The following is a 16,027-nucleotide window of genomic DNA, read 5'->3' as shown; positions in this document are numbered from 1 at the left end:
CCCTCTAGAATACATCTTAAAGTGTTTTTTTTTTAATCTTTTCTTTCTTTCTTTATTTTTCTGATTTTACATATCGATCCCAGTTCCCTCTCCCTCCCTCTCTCCAACCCTCTCATGCCCCCTGACCACCCTCCCATCCCACCACCACTACCCCAACTCCACAGGGAGGGTGATGCCTTCCAGGAGGGGGTCAACAAAATCTGTCAAGTCATTTGGAGTAGGGACTAGGCCCTCCCTCCTGCCTCTAAGTTAAGGGAGTATCCCTCCATGGGGAATGTGCTCACAAAGTCCTTTTGTGCACCAGGGAGACATCCTGAGTGTGCCACCACTGCCCAGCTGTTTATTTTGTTTGTTTTTATATGTACATTGATATTTTGCCTACATGTATTTCTTTGTGAGAATACCAGATCCCCTGGAACTAGAGTTACAGACACGCAGTTGTGAGCTGCCATGTGGGTGCTAGGAATTGAAACCAGGTCCTCTGGCGCAGCAGCCAGTGCTCTTAACCACTGAGTCATCTCTCCAGCCCCAATTTTAAAGTACTCGATTCTCACAGGGTATAGTGGTATACCCCATAGGTCCCCATGCTCAGGAGACAGAAGCAGGCAAATCTCAGTGAGTTCCAGGACAGCCAGGGTTACTATCTTGAAAAACTATGCTCTATTAGCTAAACAGGAATCACAGGCATTGAGTTCCAAGCCGGCCTCAGCTACAAAGTGAGAGCCTGTCTCCAATTACAGGGATAGTCTGGAGAGATGACTTGGAGGCTAAAAGAACTTGCTGCTCCTGCAGAGGTCCCAGGTTCAGTTCCCAGCATCTATTACAGTCTGTAATTTACAGGGGGGAGGGAAAGACTGACTTTGCTAACAGCTTCAGAGCACTGTGGCAGAAGGGCATGGCTGGGCAGCCAAGAGCATGTGGGGACATGACGCGGAAGGGAACAATAACAGGAATTGGGTAGGGAAACACACGAATACCTACTCCCTCCAGCCAGGCCCCAACTCATCCTAACTGCTTATTGAAATCTTGAATCCACAGACAAATTAAACTGTGGGGAAGGCCAGAGCCCACCTGGCCAAGCACTTTCCAGGAACAACACAGACATGCCCAGAGGTGTGCTTCCATAATCTCTTAGGTGATCTCAAGCCAGTCAAGATGTCAGTCAGGACTGATGAATTGGGCGGGGCCCAGTGTAATCAGTGGGGTCCCCATAAGGAGGAGCAGTCACTTCAGAGACTTCAGGATGAAGGATGACCCGCCTCCAGGGGATCAGGGTCAGAGAGACTTGAACACAGAGGAGGGTCCACAAGAGATGCAGGCACTTACCAGATGCTGGGAAAGGTCCAGATCAGTGGGAAAGGTCATGACCCCTTTGGGGATTGAATATCAGATAGTTACATTATGATTCTAACAGTAGCAAAATCACCATTATGAAATAGCAACGGTAATAATTTGATGGTTGGGGGTCACCACAACATGAGGAACTCTATTAAAGTCTCAGCATTAGGAAGATTCAGAACCCCTGTTCCAGATGACCTCTCTGCACCTTGCAAAGACAGCCAGCCCTGCTGACAACATAACTCGCCCTGTGGGATAAACTGGACTCCTTATCTCCAGAACTTTTGTTGTTTTTTTTGTTTTGTTTTGTTTTTTGTTTTTTGTTTTTTGTTTTTGTTTTGTTTTGTTTGTTTTGTTTTTTTTGTTTTTTTTTTTTTTTTTTGAGACAGAGTTCTCTGTATTGTTTTGGATCCTGTCTTGGGACTCAATCTGTAGACCAGGCTGGCCTCCAACTCACTCACATAGACCTGCCTGCCTCTGCCTCCTGAGTTCTGGGATTAAAGGCTTGAGCCACCAGCGCCCTGGCTAAAATGAAGAGCCCTCCAGAACTTTAAGATGAGAAGTCTACTTGGTGTGTGGTGGCTGTTAACACAGCCAAAGCAGCCCCGGGCACCATTGCGCCTGACAGAAGGAAACTGTCAGCCAGGGATAAAGGAAGGTCATGGGACACTCCCTGGGGCCACTTGGGTGGTAGCACTATGGGAGAACTTGGTTGAGAGGACACAAACTGGTGGTTTTAAGTGAAAGGAATTCAAACTCAGGTTTTAACTAATCCCACCCCTCCACACACACACACTTTGAGACAGGGTCTCTATTATGGAGCCCCAGCTGTCCTGGAACTCACTATGAACAGGCTGACCTTGAACTTAACAGAGATCTATCTGCCTGCCTCCCCGTGTTGGGATTAAAAGTGTGCACCACCATGCCCGGCTTTATCCCCCATTTTCCTCACGATGTTTATGAAAGAAACAGCTCTCACCTCAAAAGAATAAAATGAATGGTTTATCCTGGAGCCAAATATGAGTGACCATGACCCAGGAAGGTAGAATTAGGTCTCCTCAAATACCATGTTCCAATGAGGTTGCAATTCCATGACCTTTTTATAGTAACAGAACAAAGAAAGCCACAAATTAAGGTACCGTGCAAATATGTTGGTGGTGACATCAGGTGGACGGGTTATAGCAAGATGGGAGGACTCTGCTATTCAACAACCCTTTGTTTTGGTGGGAAAGTAGAGTTTTGTTAACTTAATAGTTTCCAAACAGTTTTTATCTGTTTGTCAGGGCATCAGGTCAGGTCTGGGTGGCAGAGGAGTATTTGTTTAGACACAGAGCTGGAGCCAGGGGTGGACATTTAGTAGACTGAATACCATGAAAGATCAACTTATGTTCTGGAGCAACAGCATTCAGAGTCTCCACATCACTGATGTTCTGATCAGTCAGCCACACACAGCCTTTCTCTAGGAGCTCACACTGAGGGGAGGGGAGGGGAGGGGAGGGGAGGCCGGCTGTGGCTGGAGAGCCCTGTGTCGTTACCATGATGGGTAAGAGTCATGATCGCTCTGACTCATACATGCTGAGAACCATTAAGACCAGTTTATCTCAGCCACCGAGAATACTGGCCACTATCCTTTCTGGATGAGAGCCTCGGGCTCAGAGAGGCTTAAATCTCCACCCTCAGACCACACATCCAGGAACGGGGCACCAAAATTTAAAGTCCAAATACACAGCTGTGCCCTAGATAGCCACACTATTACAACAGCAGCCTAAAGTCCCACAGACAACGTCAGGTACAGAGGTGCTCTAGTAACCAGGGAGCAGTGGGTGGCTGGGAGCAGTAAGAAATCCAGAGAGAATTACTGCTCCTGGTGGAGCAATGGAAGAGTTCAAGGTCACCCTCAACTACAAGCAAGTTATAGACCAGCTTGGACTACCTGAAGCCCCCATCTCCAGAGATAGGTAGGTAGGTACATACATACATACATACATACATACATACATACATACAGTCACACAGAAAAAGAATGATCAGTGGCATGATAGTGAAAGCCTGTGATACCAGCATTGGGGAGGCCCAGGCAGGTTCTAGGCTACAGGGGAAGATCCTTGTCTAAAAAAAGATTACAGGCATGTGCTTGCTCTAGGTATCCACTGGATCCGGGGTTATAGAGTGACTTTTAGGTACTGTTATTGGGTGTGTACGCTATGGGGCCCACACCCATGTGGAAGGGAAACTTGCAGGAGTTGGCTCTCTCCTCCCACCTTTACACAGCAAGTGCTCCACGCCCTAAGTCATCTCTCCTGCTCTGCATAGTGAGTTCCAGGCCATCCTGAGCCACATGAGGTGCTGCTCACACACACATGCACATACATATACACATGCCAACATGAACACAGACAAGCCCAACTAAACACAAACATGCATACATACAGTGACACACAAATCACGCTTAGTACATGGATACATACAGACACATAAACATGCACATGTACACACACACACAGATATAAACAAATATACACACAGATACATATACATTAAAATACAAATATACTTATGTACACTCACACTGATAGGTATATGTACATAAACACATACACTTGTATACATACCTAACATACATGTACACATATGTACATTCATGACTAAATACACATATGCCCACTCACAGAGACAAATACACATGTACACATGGATATGCATGTGAACACATATACATACATGAAAAAGACCACACATACATATATATCAATGCACACATATTTACACACTCATACACATGCATATACTTAGAGAAATATCCATATACATGTATACATCCATACACAAACACACATATGGTAATACATACACACATGCATACATACAAAGACCATGTAAACACACATATACACTGAGATATACATATATAGACATTCATACACACATACACAACTTTGGCTTTGAGATTGTTTGCTAAGGAACAGTGACACATGCTCTAGTGCCAAGCCAGGATCTCACCCCAGACGATGTGTGGCTGCAGTTGCTGAACCTGGAGACCAGAGGTCCAGGGAGATCTCTAACTCCCCATTTCCTCCAATGGTGCCGGCCTCCATGACAAGGCCAGGTCCCAACCTGCAAACAACATGCACACACGGAAATGCCCATGCTGAGCCCAGGACCAGAGCCAGGGAGCCAGCCACCTGGCTTCTCAGAGGAGTTGTCCCGACCAAGTCAGAGCTGGTGAGAAGGTCACATCTGCAGTACTGTTCCACCTGTAGGAGCTCAAGGTCACACAGCCCAGGTTAGAGCTTGCCAGACAGCCAGGATGGGCAACAGGGCACAATGGGTGGTGGGGTTCGGGCTATGGGGACTCAGAGGCTCCTTGTTATTCCCTCAAAGCACAGAAGCCAGGGTTGGATTCATGGGCAGCCCAGCCTTAGTCCTGGGAAAGTGGTCTGGGTCAAGCCTCCTGCCAAGACCAAGGATGGAGCATGTGCCACAGACCCCACCAGTCCCTGTACTCCATCCCCTTCCTCAGCAGGCCCTGGGGCCTAGGGAGGTCACCTGACCAGAGGCAAGCCCAATAGGCTTGTTGGGAACAACTTCCTTAAGTTCTCATGATACGATCTGAGTCTACAACCACAAAATGGAAAGGAAACAGCCGAGGGGTGACTTGTTCCCCAGGGTACAACTGGCAATGGGTAGAAACACTTTTGGTTCTGAAACTGGGGAAACGTGTCTAAGGGACAGGAGCAGTGACGCTTTGAAGGCTCTTACAGTAAGACACCAAGCGTTGCTAGAGCAAAACACAGCTCGTGGGGAGAGCAGGTACCTCACTTGGTAGAGTGCTGGCCTGTCAGGCATGAAATGATGATTTGGGGTGGGAGAGATGGTTCAGTGGTTATGGATAACAGAGACAGAGTTCAGGAATGGAGTGACTGTCTAGCATGTTCAAGTTCCAGGGTTCAATTTGAGACAGCGACAGGGCATGTTTTCTTCCATTTTGTGGACAGAAAACCCTCAGGCACAGAGCCTGCCTTCTTTGTCCAAGGTCAGCTTGGCAAGCTCGTGGCATGTGCCAGAATCCTATTTGTTCAATGACTTGATATCAAAGCCAGCCCCCACAGGAGAATGCCACCTGCACTTTGAACTTTAAGGAAAAAATTAACACTTTAAAAATAGCTGCTTTCATGACCTATCTGACCATAAACAAATGTCCTGTCGATTACAGGGCATTTGGGGTAGAACTAGAACAAGAACACAGGATTTTGCACCCCAACACCCCTCATCTTTGCAAGACTCTTTTGCCCTGAGCAAGCCAGCCAACACAAGTCCCAGAACTGTGCCTGGCTGGCTAGTTGGCTGGCTTCCTTCCTTCCTTCCTTCCTTCCTTCCTTCCTTCCTTCCTTCCTTCCTCCCTTCCTTCCTTCTCCCTCCCTCCCTCTCTTCCTCCTTTCTTTTTTGAGATAGGGTCTCATATAGTCCAGGCTGAAATTGCTTCTTCACAGAAGATGAACACTTGATGCCACTGTCTCCATCCCTGAGGTCACAGGCCTAAGCCACCAGTCTCAGTGCGGACACTCCAGCCCAGAGCTTCACTAGGGAAGCCCTCCTGAAGTACATCTGCAGCCCTTGTTGTTGTGTGCATGGATTACACACATTAGTTGTCAGCTCTGAGTCCTGATAACTATGGATGAGTATGCATTAAGGAAAGAAATAACAGCACTTCCCTTGGGAGTCATTTAACAAGAGTGAGTTCAGATTTCAATTCTCTACTTCATGGTCCCGGAGGCTTCCACCCTTTGTCTGTCTACTGTATCTGTCCTGTGAATCTGACTGTCTCTGTGTCTGTAGTCCCTGTGTGTGAGATTGCCTCTTCTGTGTTCTGTATCAGTGTGTCTGTTGTTATGTGACTGAGTCTGTCTGTCCCTCACAAAGGGCTTCACCCTCTTTATTGAACAGCACAGAAAGCATCATATGGGGAAGGCAAAGTTTTACAAGGGATTAAGTACCTGGCTCCAGTGATACCAACTGACCCAGACAATAAACAATGCTTATCAACCAATATCCATAAAAGGATGCTCTCAACCTTAGTGTTAGATTTAGGAAATTGCTCTTTCTTTCATTTATTTTTGTAATTGTTTCCATTTATTTTGTTTTGTTTCTTTGAGACAAGGTTTCTCTGTGTAACCTTGGCTGTCCTGAAACTCACTCTGTAGACAAGGCTAGCCTCAAACTCAGACATCTGCCTGCTTCTGCCTCCTGAGAACTGGTATTAAATTCCTGTGCCCCACAGGCAGCTGGCACCTGAATCCTTAACTGGGAAACTACAGCCCAGACAACTGGCATTTAGTCTGAACTATGGCTCTACAAAGTCACCAGCAAGGACTTGAGTCCAGGTCTTAACAGTTGAAACCCAGAGGCTGAAGATGGTTCAGGGCTTAAATGCACATACTACTTTTGCAGGACAGGAGTTTAGTTCCCAGCACCCATATCACAGGACCAGATCCGGATCTGATGGCCTCTTCTGCCTCTGTGGGTACATACACTCACATGAACACACTCATACAACGATACTCATAAAAAATAATAATAATAATCTTTTTTTAAACCTGGTCTGCATCAGCAAGGAAAGTCATAGCCTAAGCACAGGAAGAAATGCCATAAATGCTATTTCATTCATCACCAGCAGAGGGTGAAGTGAAGTTCTAGACAACACTGGAATCAGATCTGGGGGCTTTAAAGCTTCATTTTTTGACACTCTGATGCTCTATGTTTTGAGGCAAGCCACTTTCCTCTCTGAACCTCACTCGCCTCTTCTGAAATAATGAGGCAGGGTTTCTAGGCTATGATTTAATAAGAAACATGAAGGCACCTACAGGTACCTTGCCTGTCTGTTTGCAGCCTTCCTAAGACAGTGTTGTCTTAAACCCATTCAGAAGATGGAGGAAATCCAAACTATATTATCTCAGGAGCAGATAATAAAATACATCTGAGAGTCAGTCATGGTGGTATACATATGCCTGTTAGCCCATCACACAGGAGGCTGAGGCACAAGGATTGCTATGAATTAAAGCTGTATATAAGAGAAACTCAAGCTCAAAGTGAGATTCTGTCTCAACCATCTACCACAACAATGAAAATAATTAGAAAATGGAGAGATGAGTGATTCAGTGGGTAAGATTATTTGTTGTGCAAGCAAGAGGACCTGAGTTCAAATCCCCAGCAAAGCATCCCTGTGAAAGCCAGTCACAGTCACACATGCCTGTAAGTCCAGCATTGGAGGCCATCAGGTGCTACTTTGCTGACCGGCCAGCCCAGCCTAAATGAGGAACTTCAAGTTCAGTGAAAGAATCCATTTTTAAAAACACAAGGGTCTTGGTATGATGGCACACACCTGTAATCCCAGCACTCAGGAAGCAGAGGCAAATGGGTCTCTGTGAGTTCAAAACCAACCTGGCCTATAACAGTGAATTTCAGACCATCCAGGGCTAAATGTAAGACCTGTCTCAAACAAAAGCAAAACAAGTATTACAAGGAGAGCAGTGGAAAGGGTCACCCAGGAGGTCACCCAAGTCCTGCACTTGCCTCTGCAATATGCATGCATGGCAGAGCACACATGCACACACATATACCACACATGCTAAACAGATTAATGCACAAACACACGTCCCACCCATCCCAACTAAGCCTTCCTCCTTATTCACCACTGGATCCATTAGGCCCACATGTGGACCTTCTCCTAAGCAAGCATGAAAATCTCCTCCAAGATTATGTGTAGCACACTGGGTGTACGTGTCTCATCCTGCCCCTCCAAGACTCAGCAATGGACCTAGAGAGAGCACATCCAAGGTCACAGCCTTTTCTTAACCTCAACACACATGTGATTAGAGTTTGACAAGTCCTTCATTGTCCTGTGCCTACAGGATGCCCAGCAGCCTCTCTGTCCTCTGTCCTCAGATACAAGTAGTATCTGAACCCAAGCGATGACACCTAAAGTATCTGCAGATATCAACAAGTGTCCCAGTGATTAAACCTGACCACTGGAGAGCTGCTGGCCTGGAATGCTCCAAGAACAGGCAATATTTATTATTCTCCCTAACATAAAGCAGTGTCTTGGAAGCAAATAGAATCTACATTTCTGTTGTCTTGGTTGTTGTTCTTTGGGCAGGGGAGTTTTAGAGAAACAGTCTTGTGTAGCCCAAGCTACCCTCAAGTACTCTATGTAGCCATGGATGATGTCAACTCCTCATCAACCCTGCCTCCACCTCCCCACTGCTGGGAATCCAGGTGTGTGTGGCCATACAGAGAGAAGCCAAGCTTTGGTAGCTATATTTGCAATATTTCTGAGTGTTCTTCCACAATGACAGGTGGAAAGAAATGGAAAAAAATATTTGGACTCCAGCCTTTATTCCATTGGGCTTTGGGAAAATCTCCACCTTGCACACTCCTCCCATTCACTGGCTGATAAACCCACTCATAAAAACCAAACTTAGCCTCGGACACGTCTACAGACATCCAGGGACACACCATGATCAAGACTCTGCTGCTATCTGCCTTGGTGGCTGGAGGTAACCTCTGTCTGGTGAAGCATGGACCAGACATTCTTGCCCTTACTTTGAGCACATGTCCCCTCTCCAGTCACTCAGTTATAGGAAGCTTGGAGCAGGGCATGATAACAGTTCCTATAATCCCAGCCCTCGGGAGGCTGAGATAGGAGGATCACAAATTCAAGGCCAGCTTCACTTACCTGACAAAATCAAAGACAAGCTAGGAAGTGGAATGAAGGACAGACTCACGGACATATTAGATCTCCCCAAAGCAAGGCTTTCCTGTTGGGTTTGGGTATGTCCACAAATGCAATTCCCCACTGACCCAAGACTCGCTTTTCACAGCTCTCAGCTGCGGGTTCCCCACCTATGAGGTCCAGGACCATGTGAGCAGGGTAGTTGGGGGAGAAGAGGCCACACCCAACAGCTGGCCCTGGCAGGTGAGTCAAGCACACCAGTGAGGCTATTATTCAGGCAAAGATAAGAACTGCTGAAACACAGGAGGGCAGCCTGGGCAACTTCACCAACACAATACATTCCTGCAGCCTTGGGCATTGGGGGCTGAGAGAAAGGTAACTTCTCCATGAGAGCTGCCTCTGCCAGCCCTGAGACTGGTTTGCAATGCCTGGTGGTCTAAAGTTAGATGTCCAGTTTACTCCACATGTTTTAAATATCAGAAGCATGCCTGTTTTAAAACAGCTTTCCTGGGGAGCTGGACAGAAGGCTCAGCAGTGAGAAGACTTGCTGTTCTTTCAGAGGACACAAATTCAGTTCCCACCACCACATGACAGTTCACAATCTGTAACTCCAGCTCCAGGGCATCTGGCGCCCTCTTCTGGCCTCCAAGGCACTAGGCAAAGACCATGGTGTTATTTTTTTCTATAAAGCATTAAAATGCCTGTAGAGTAACTAGGTTTGGTGACACACATTTGTAGCCCCAGAACTCAGGAGTGGAGGCAGGAGGATCAATGGCTTTACGTCAATCTTGACTATGCACCAATAGACTGTGTCTCCTGAGGAGGAAATTGCTTTGCTCTCAATGGCTGAGGTCTGGGAATTTCCCTTTAAGTATGGGACCTGAGGCACATGCCCTGCCCACTTTGCCTTCCTCCACTGCTCCCCGAACCATCACCCTGTGCTGCTCCCCCTGCCCAGGTCTCCCTGCAGTACCGAACCTCGGCGTCCAAGTGGTTCCACACCTGCGGAGGCACCCTGGTGGCCAACAACTGGGTTCTGACAGCTGCCCATTGCATCAGGTAGCTACTAACCTTACCCTGCTTACTGAGTGATACTCTGCCCTAGAGCAAGGGTCCCCAAGCACCAAACTTAGTTACTATGAATAAGCCTGGAGAAACCACCCTGCTTGGCTGAGGCAAGGAGGCAAGTCTGTCAGAGATTCAGTGTTGGATGTTCCCCCGTCCACACACAGTGCGCCCTGAGTGCCTTGTGTGGGGAGGATGTAGAGGAGGGAGAAGCCCAGCACCTCCCTTCCTGGGAGTAGCAGTAATGTGCTAGACAGTAAACCTTTCCTTCACACACTCTGCATTGGGGTGTCCTTGCTCACAGAGGCTGGAAAACGGAGGTCACTGACCTGTCACTCTGCCCCTCACAGCAACAGCAGGACCTACCGAGTGGTTTTGGGTCGACACAGCCTCTCCACCTCAGAATCCGGTTCAGTGGCTGTCCAGGTCACCAAGCTTGTGGTCCACGAGAAATGGAACTCAAATAAGGTCGCCAATGGGTACGTTCTGTCCTGTGTGTGCTCTCATGGTTGGGCTTGGCAGCCAGACAGGGAGGGGCACCCCATTCTGCCTCTTCTGTATGGAAGGGAAGGAGCTCTCCCCTCCTAGAGAAGCACCCCCACAGCTGCAGGTGCCCCGGTGGGAACGGTGGGGTTACCAGAGGAGGGGAAGCAAACGCTGTGCCAGATTGTGCTACCCTGCCTGTGACATCAGCCTGGAATAGGACATGGCGAAAAGGCAATGGTTGGGAATGGGCAGGCGGGAACAGAAAACAACCTTGCTGTTCTGCCTTCCTCCCGGTCCAGGTATGACATTGCCCTCGTCAAACTGGCCAACCCGGTGTCCCTGAGCAGCAAGATCCAGACAGCTTGCCTCCCACCTGCTGGCACCATTCTGGCCAATAACTACCCCTGTTATGTCACAGGCTGGGGACGGCTGCAGAGTAAGTGAAAGCAAGCAGGGAACCTCAAGGCTTGTCAGGGAAGTGGGGTGGTGTCACCTCTGTCCCTAGGGTGCTTGGCTGCCTAGGAGGGGCAGGCTAGCAGAGACTGGTAAGTCATCTGGTGCAAATCTCAGCTCTGCCGATATTAGCTATGTGATTCATGCACATTACTGAGCATTTCTGGTGGCTTCCTCATTTGTAAAATGGGACAGAGAACAGCAGAGGGAGGAAGGGAAGGTGGGCTAGCAGCCATATAGAGGAAACAAGTTAAGTAAGGAGAAGGTGAGAGAAGACAGTACGGAGAAGCTCATATGACCAGTACCTACAGTACGCAGTAGCCAGGTGCTTGAGTTGTTCTGGTCACTGAGGTGAGCTGAGAGGTATCCAGGCCACACTGTAATTTGTGTGGCCCAGGACCAGGGCTCAGAATAACATGTACACTGTGCCCTCAGGCATCTGGAGCTCCATGAAGTCCCCAGAACCCTCATCAGATCATCTCACTGTCTAAAGCTGGGCCAACATTGATTGGATAGTGATCTGATCACTGGTGATTGGTTCAGGAATGTGCACCTGACCCAAGCTAAGCCAATAGGAATTGGGAATAGAGAAGACTCTCCCAGGCTTTAGTGGCAGCCGTTTTCCTCTCTGCAAAGAAGAATGAGGCCAGATACCAAGCAAGGAATCTGAGAGAGAGAGGAAGGGAGGACGCTCAGGCTCTTGGATATAAACACACTGCTCTCGATGGACACTTTGGAAAATATTTAATGCCTAGTTCTTTGTTTGTAAAGTGGAAAGTGTGATGAGGGTCAAAGCTGCCTGTGGGATGCTTTGGACCCTGGAACATGTTAAGCAGTGTGTGCTAATTAGAGCAGTCTTGGGCAAGATCCTTGAATCCCATGGAGTCTATGTCCCATCCGTCAAACAGGAGTGAACTGCAATTGAAGGGTAATGATAGGGCTGGGCTTAGCCCAGCAGATAATGTGCTTGCCTTGCAATCATTGGGACCCGAGTTCCATCCTCATAGCCCCTGTAAAGACGCCGAGTGTGGCTGTGTGTACTTAATCCCAGCTCTGGGAAAGCAGAAAAAGCAGATCCCTAGGGTTTGAGAGACACCTGCCAAGCCTAACTGGGTGAGCCCTAAGCTAAAGATGCCCTTGACTCAGAGTGTTGGCACAAAAGCAGTGGTTCTCAACCTGTGGGTCACATCCTCTTTGGAGGGTTAAGTACCAGATATTGTCCATAGCAGATGTTTACATTAGGATTCATACCACCAGCAGAATCAGTTATGAAGTAGCAACGACAATTATTGTATGATTGGGGCTCATGACAACATGCAGAACTGTCCTGAAGGGTCAAATCATAAGGAAGGCTGACAACCACTGTGCTATGGTGTACCTCTAGCCTCTACATTCGTGCAGAGAGAAGGAGACTGTGACTATGAAAATGGACTTTCTCCTGGCCAGCTGTGGCAGTAATGTTAACAGTGTCACTAGGGGCATGAGGAAAATTACCTTCACCACAGAATATTTTTTCCTCAGTGAGAAGGCTCCAGATGGTTCCCTGTCACAGTAAAGTAAGATGAATGCAAAGATCCAGCCCAGTGGAAGAGGAATCTTAACCCAAGCACACTAGGTGTCAGGAACATTCCAGAACAAGTAGTGGGAAACCACAAACTCTCCTTCAGAGTATTTTCTGCTTCATCCTTCTCCACATAAAAGGAAATGGCATCCACAGCCCACAGCTATGTGGTTTACCTCTCTTTAGGCCCATGCCAACATCTCAGAGGAAGGAGCTCATTGGCTTCTGCTTGAGTCAGGTGCTCGCCCTGAACCAATCACCAATAGGCAGCATACCAACCATTGAGACACAGGGCACGGTAACATGTCCGCCTCCACTGCAACCTTGTGAGTGGGAGAAAGTGACATGGACCAGAAAGGAAAGAGATGGACAGAAATCTCAGCTGTGATGCTTCCTCTACCCTGCCCCCACCCAACCCCTGCATTCTCTTACCACTGCCTCAGTTCCCACCCCCACAGCCACACTTGGCTCTTTCTGTGAGCACTGGGGATCTGAACTCAGGTCTGCAGGCTTTCATGGCAAGCACTTAACCGACAACCCCACTGCTTCCCTTTTCCTGGATCTCTCTGCCCACTCCTGCCTTCTCTCTATCACATTCAGCCAACGGGGCCAGCCCTGATGTCCTGCAGCAGGGCCGCCTGCTGGTTGTGGACTATGCCACCTGCTCCAAATCCACCTGGTGGGGAAGCACCGTGAAGACAAGCATGGTGTGCGCCGGTGGTGATGGTGTGACCTCCAGCTGCAATGTGAGTATCCACACCAGGTGTCCCAGTCTACAGACAACAGTGGTGTGGTGACAGTGAGGTGGGGTGGGAGGGGTGGGGTAGGTGGGGTGTGAGGTGACCAAGGGTTGGGGTGGGTGGGGTGGGGTGGGTGGGGTGGGGGGGTGTCTTAGGATTGTCTGCTCACTCCTTCCTGGCAGGAGCTTTGGAGATGGTTCTGGACCATTTCAGAACCTGACCTTTGCTCTTGAGGTCTTCAGGACCAATGATCTAAGCTCTATCACCCTGCAGCATCCTCTCCACCTACCTGCTAGGAAGTCTTGAGCTTTTCTTTGGATCTCATCCAGGTCTCTCATTACTGTCATGCCATGGCCCAAGGTGGCTCCTCAGATAGATGCTATAGAATCTTCTTAAAGTCTATGTCATGAAGCAAAGGACTTGCTACAGGCAGATTCTTCTGAGGAGGACAGAGAGGGAAGGGGGTCCCCACACAAACACTCAGTTTCTTGACTGCATAGACCCCTCACTCCATGGTCTCCTACCGGCAAGTATGAGCCTGTGAATACTCAGGTGTCTTCTCCAATGGCTGTCTTGAAAAGAGAAGAGACACGGAAAGGGCTTAGATACAACGTGAGCACATACCTATCCCAGCAGCAGGGAGGGTGAGGCAGGGGGATTGTTTCATGTTTTAGCTCAGCCCGGGCTACATGGAAAGACCCTGTTTGGGGGGAAAATGTGATCAAAGCTGAAATGACAGCCCACACCGGTAATGCCAGCATTTATGAGTTTGAGTCAGGAGAGCCACAGTGAGGCCAATCCCAAAATAAAGATATGCCAGTTCCTGTAGGTAAGGAGCCACACCGCGTGACCATAGGCTGACTTCAGAGTGGAGTGACCTCATCGACCATTACCAGTATACTAAGATCCAGGCCCCATTGTGTATGCCCCTCCTCCCCTCACGCCCAACTCTGGCTTCCTCAGGGGGACTCCGGTGGACCACTGAATTGTCAGGCATCTAACGGCCGGTGGCAGGTGCATGGCATCGTGAGCTTTGGCTCCAGTCTGGGCTGCAATTATCCTCGCAAGCCATCTGTCTTCACCAGGGTCTCCAACTTCATTGACTGGATCAACACGGTAAGAACCACCATCCCCAAGCCCAGTCTGCCATGAGGCCAGTAGGGGTGCCTAGGTTCAGCAAAAGTATATCATTTCTTCTTATGGGTGTATAGGCTCAGACACCACCCTCCAGGGCAGTCAGTGATCAAATGTATTTACAAAGCCCACACCCAATGGGTTGAGTGTCCACAGCCTAAGATATTAGCACTTAGTTCCCACAAAGAGTGCTTAGTTCCCACAAAAAGTTCACCAACTGTCTCCATCTGCCCCAGGACAAAGGTCTATTCAGTTCTATGCTGGGTCAATCTCAGGCAAATAAGGACCAAGTTTACCTTCCTGTGGCTGTGTATCCCGAGAGTCTTCTCCTGGAAGCACAATTTCTTTTTTACTATAATAACCACAAATTATTAAAAAAAAAAAAATAGCGGGAATGAAGGAAGTCAAGTGCATCCCATTCAATACAAGGACCCGAGTTCAATCCCCAGAACCCATGTAAAAAGACAGGAATGGTACTCCGTGCTTCTGATCCCAGTGCTGGGAGGAGAGACTGGAGGGACCCTGAGACAAGCTGACCAGCCAGAGCAGCTGAGGATACAGGCAGCATGGGGGGCAGGGGCAGCCAGAACAACAGGAAATTGGCACAATCAAAGGATGGAGGGGACAGGGAGCTGCAGAGGGATGCTGGAAAGGGAAATCTGCCCACGGGGTGTATGTCAATCCACTCCTGTGTAGCTGCCCCCTTGGTTTGTTTATCTGGAAATGGGACTTGAACTAGCCAGGCTCCTCAGCAGGAACAGCAAGGATGGTGGAACTTGTGGCTGAGCCCATAAAGAAGGGAAGCTGTCGTGGTCTCATTGTCTCCAGTTTATTTGCAGGGAACACTAATTTAATTCGAAAGTCAGAAACCCAGACATGAACGAGCAGCAATGAGCATGGGCTGGAGGGAGAGGGTTTCGTCCAAGCCGGCCTGAGGCTGCACCCAAGTTTGCCCATCCCTACCTGTCAGCTTCTCAGCTGTTTGTCTCCGTGCTGGTTCAGGTCTGCCCACACTACACACAGCCCAGGAAAGAGTGTCACAACCGAGAAATGAATGGATCAGTGAGAGGAAGGCGCTTGGTGGGAAGTCTGATTGATTACCTGATGACCTGAGTTCAGTGCCCGGGACCCAAATAGTAGGGAGCAAACTCCAACCAAGTTGTACTCCAACTTCCACACTTGTGCTCTGGTATACACACACAAACACACAGGCACACACATACTCTCTCACACACAAACACACACACACTCACACACACACACACAGGCACACACAAACTCAAACACACACATACACACACACAGGCAAATCACACAAAAATGCACTCACATACACACACACTCTCACACACACACAGATGCACACACACTCACACACACACACAGGCACACACATACACACACACACTCTCACACACACAGGCACATACACAAACACGCACTCACATACACACACACAGATGCACACCCACTCTCATACACACACACACACTCTCTCACACACACACACACAGGCATACA

General features: G+C 48.5%; 1 protein-coding gene across 1 annotated transcript; it reads left to right on the top strand.

Moving 5' to 3' along the window:
- Positions 1-8,839: 8,839 nt before the first annotated feature.
- Positions 8,840-14,539, top strand: Cela2a (chymotrypsin like elastase 2A). Its single transcript, XM_051173676.1, has 7 exons — positions 8,840-8,891; positions 9,216-9,310; positions 10,026-10,126; positions 10,483-10,611; positions 10,918-11,054; positions 13,233-13,378; positions 14,336-14,539. The coding sequence occupies exons 1-7, from the start codon at positions 8,852-8,854 to the stop codon at positions 14,522-14,524; spliced, it is 837 nt and encodes a 278-aa protein (XP_051029633.1). The 5' UTR covers positions 8,840-8,851; the 3' UTR covers positions 14,525-14,539.
- The last annotated feature ends 1,488 nt before the right edge of the window (positions 14,540-16,027 follow it).

This window comes from Phodopus roborovskii, unplaced genomic scaffold (genome assembly GCF_943737965.1).
Source record: "Phodopus roborovskii unplaced genomic scaffold, PHOROB, whole genome shotgun sequence".
NCBI classification, from domain to species: domain Eukaryota; kingdom Metazoa; phylum Chordata; class Mammalia; order Rodentia; family Cricetidae; genus Phodopus; species Phodopus roborovskii.
This window is presented reverse-complemented; position numbering and strand designations above follow the sequence as displayed.

What these genes read in the sequence shown, in the direction of transcription:
- Cela2a (XM_051173676.1), top strand. Translation starts at nt 8,852, where the DNA reads ATGATCAAGACTCTGCTGCTATCTGCCTTGGTGGCTGGAG. An exon ending in ACAGCTGCCCATTGCATCAG is followed by an intron (nt 10,127 to 10,482) that starts GTAGCTACTAAC and finishes TGCCCCTCACAG; the next exon opens with CAACAGCAGGACCTACCGAG. An exon ending in TCAAATAAGGTCGCCAATGG is followed by an intron (nt 10,612 to 10,917) that starts GTACGTTCTGTC and finishes CTCCCGGTCCAG; the next exon opens with GTATGACATTGCCCTCGTCA.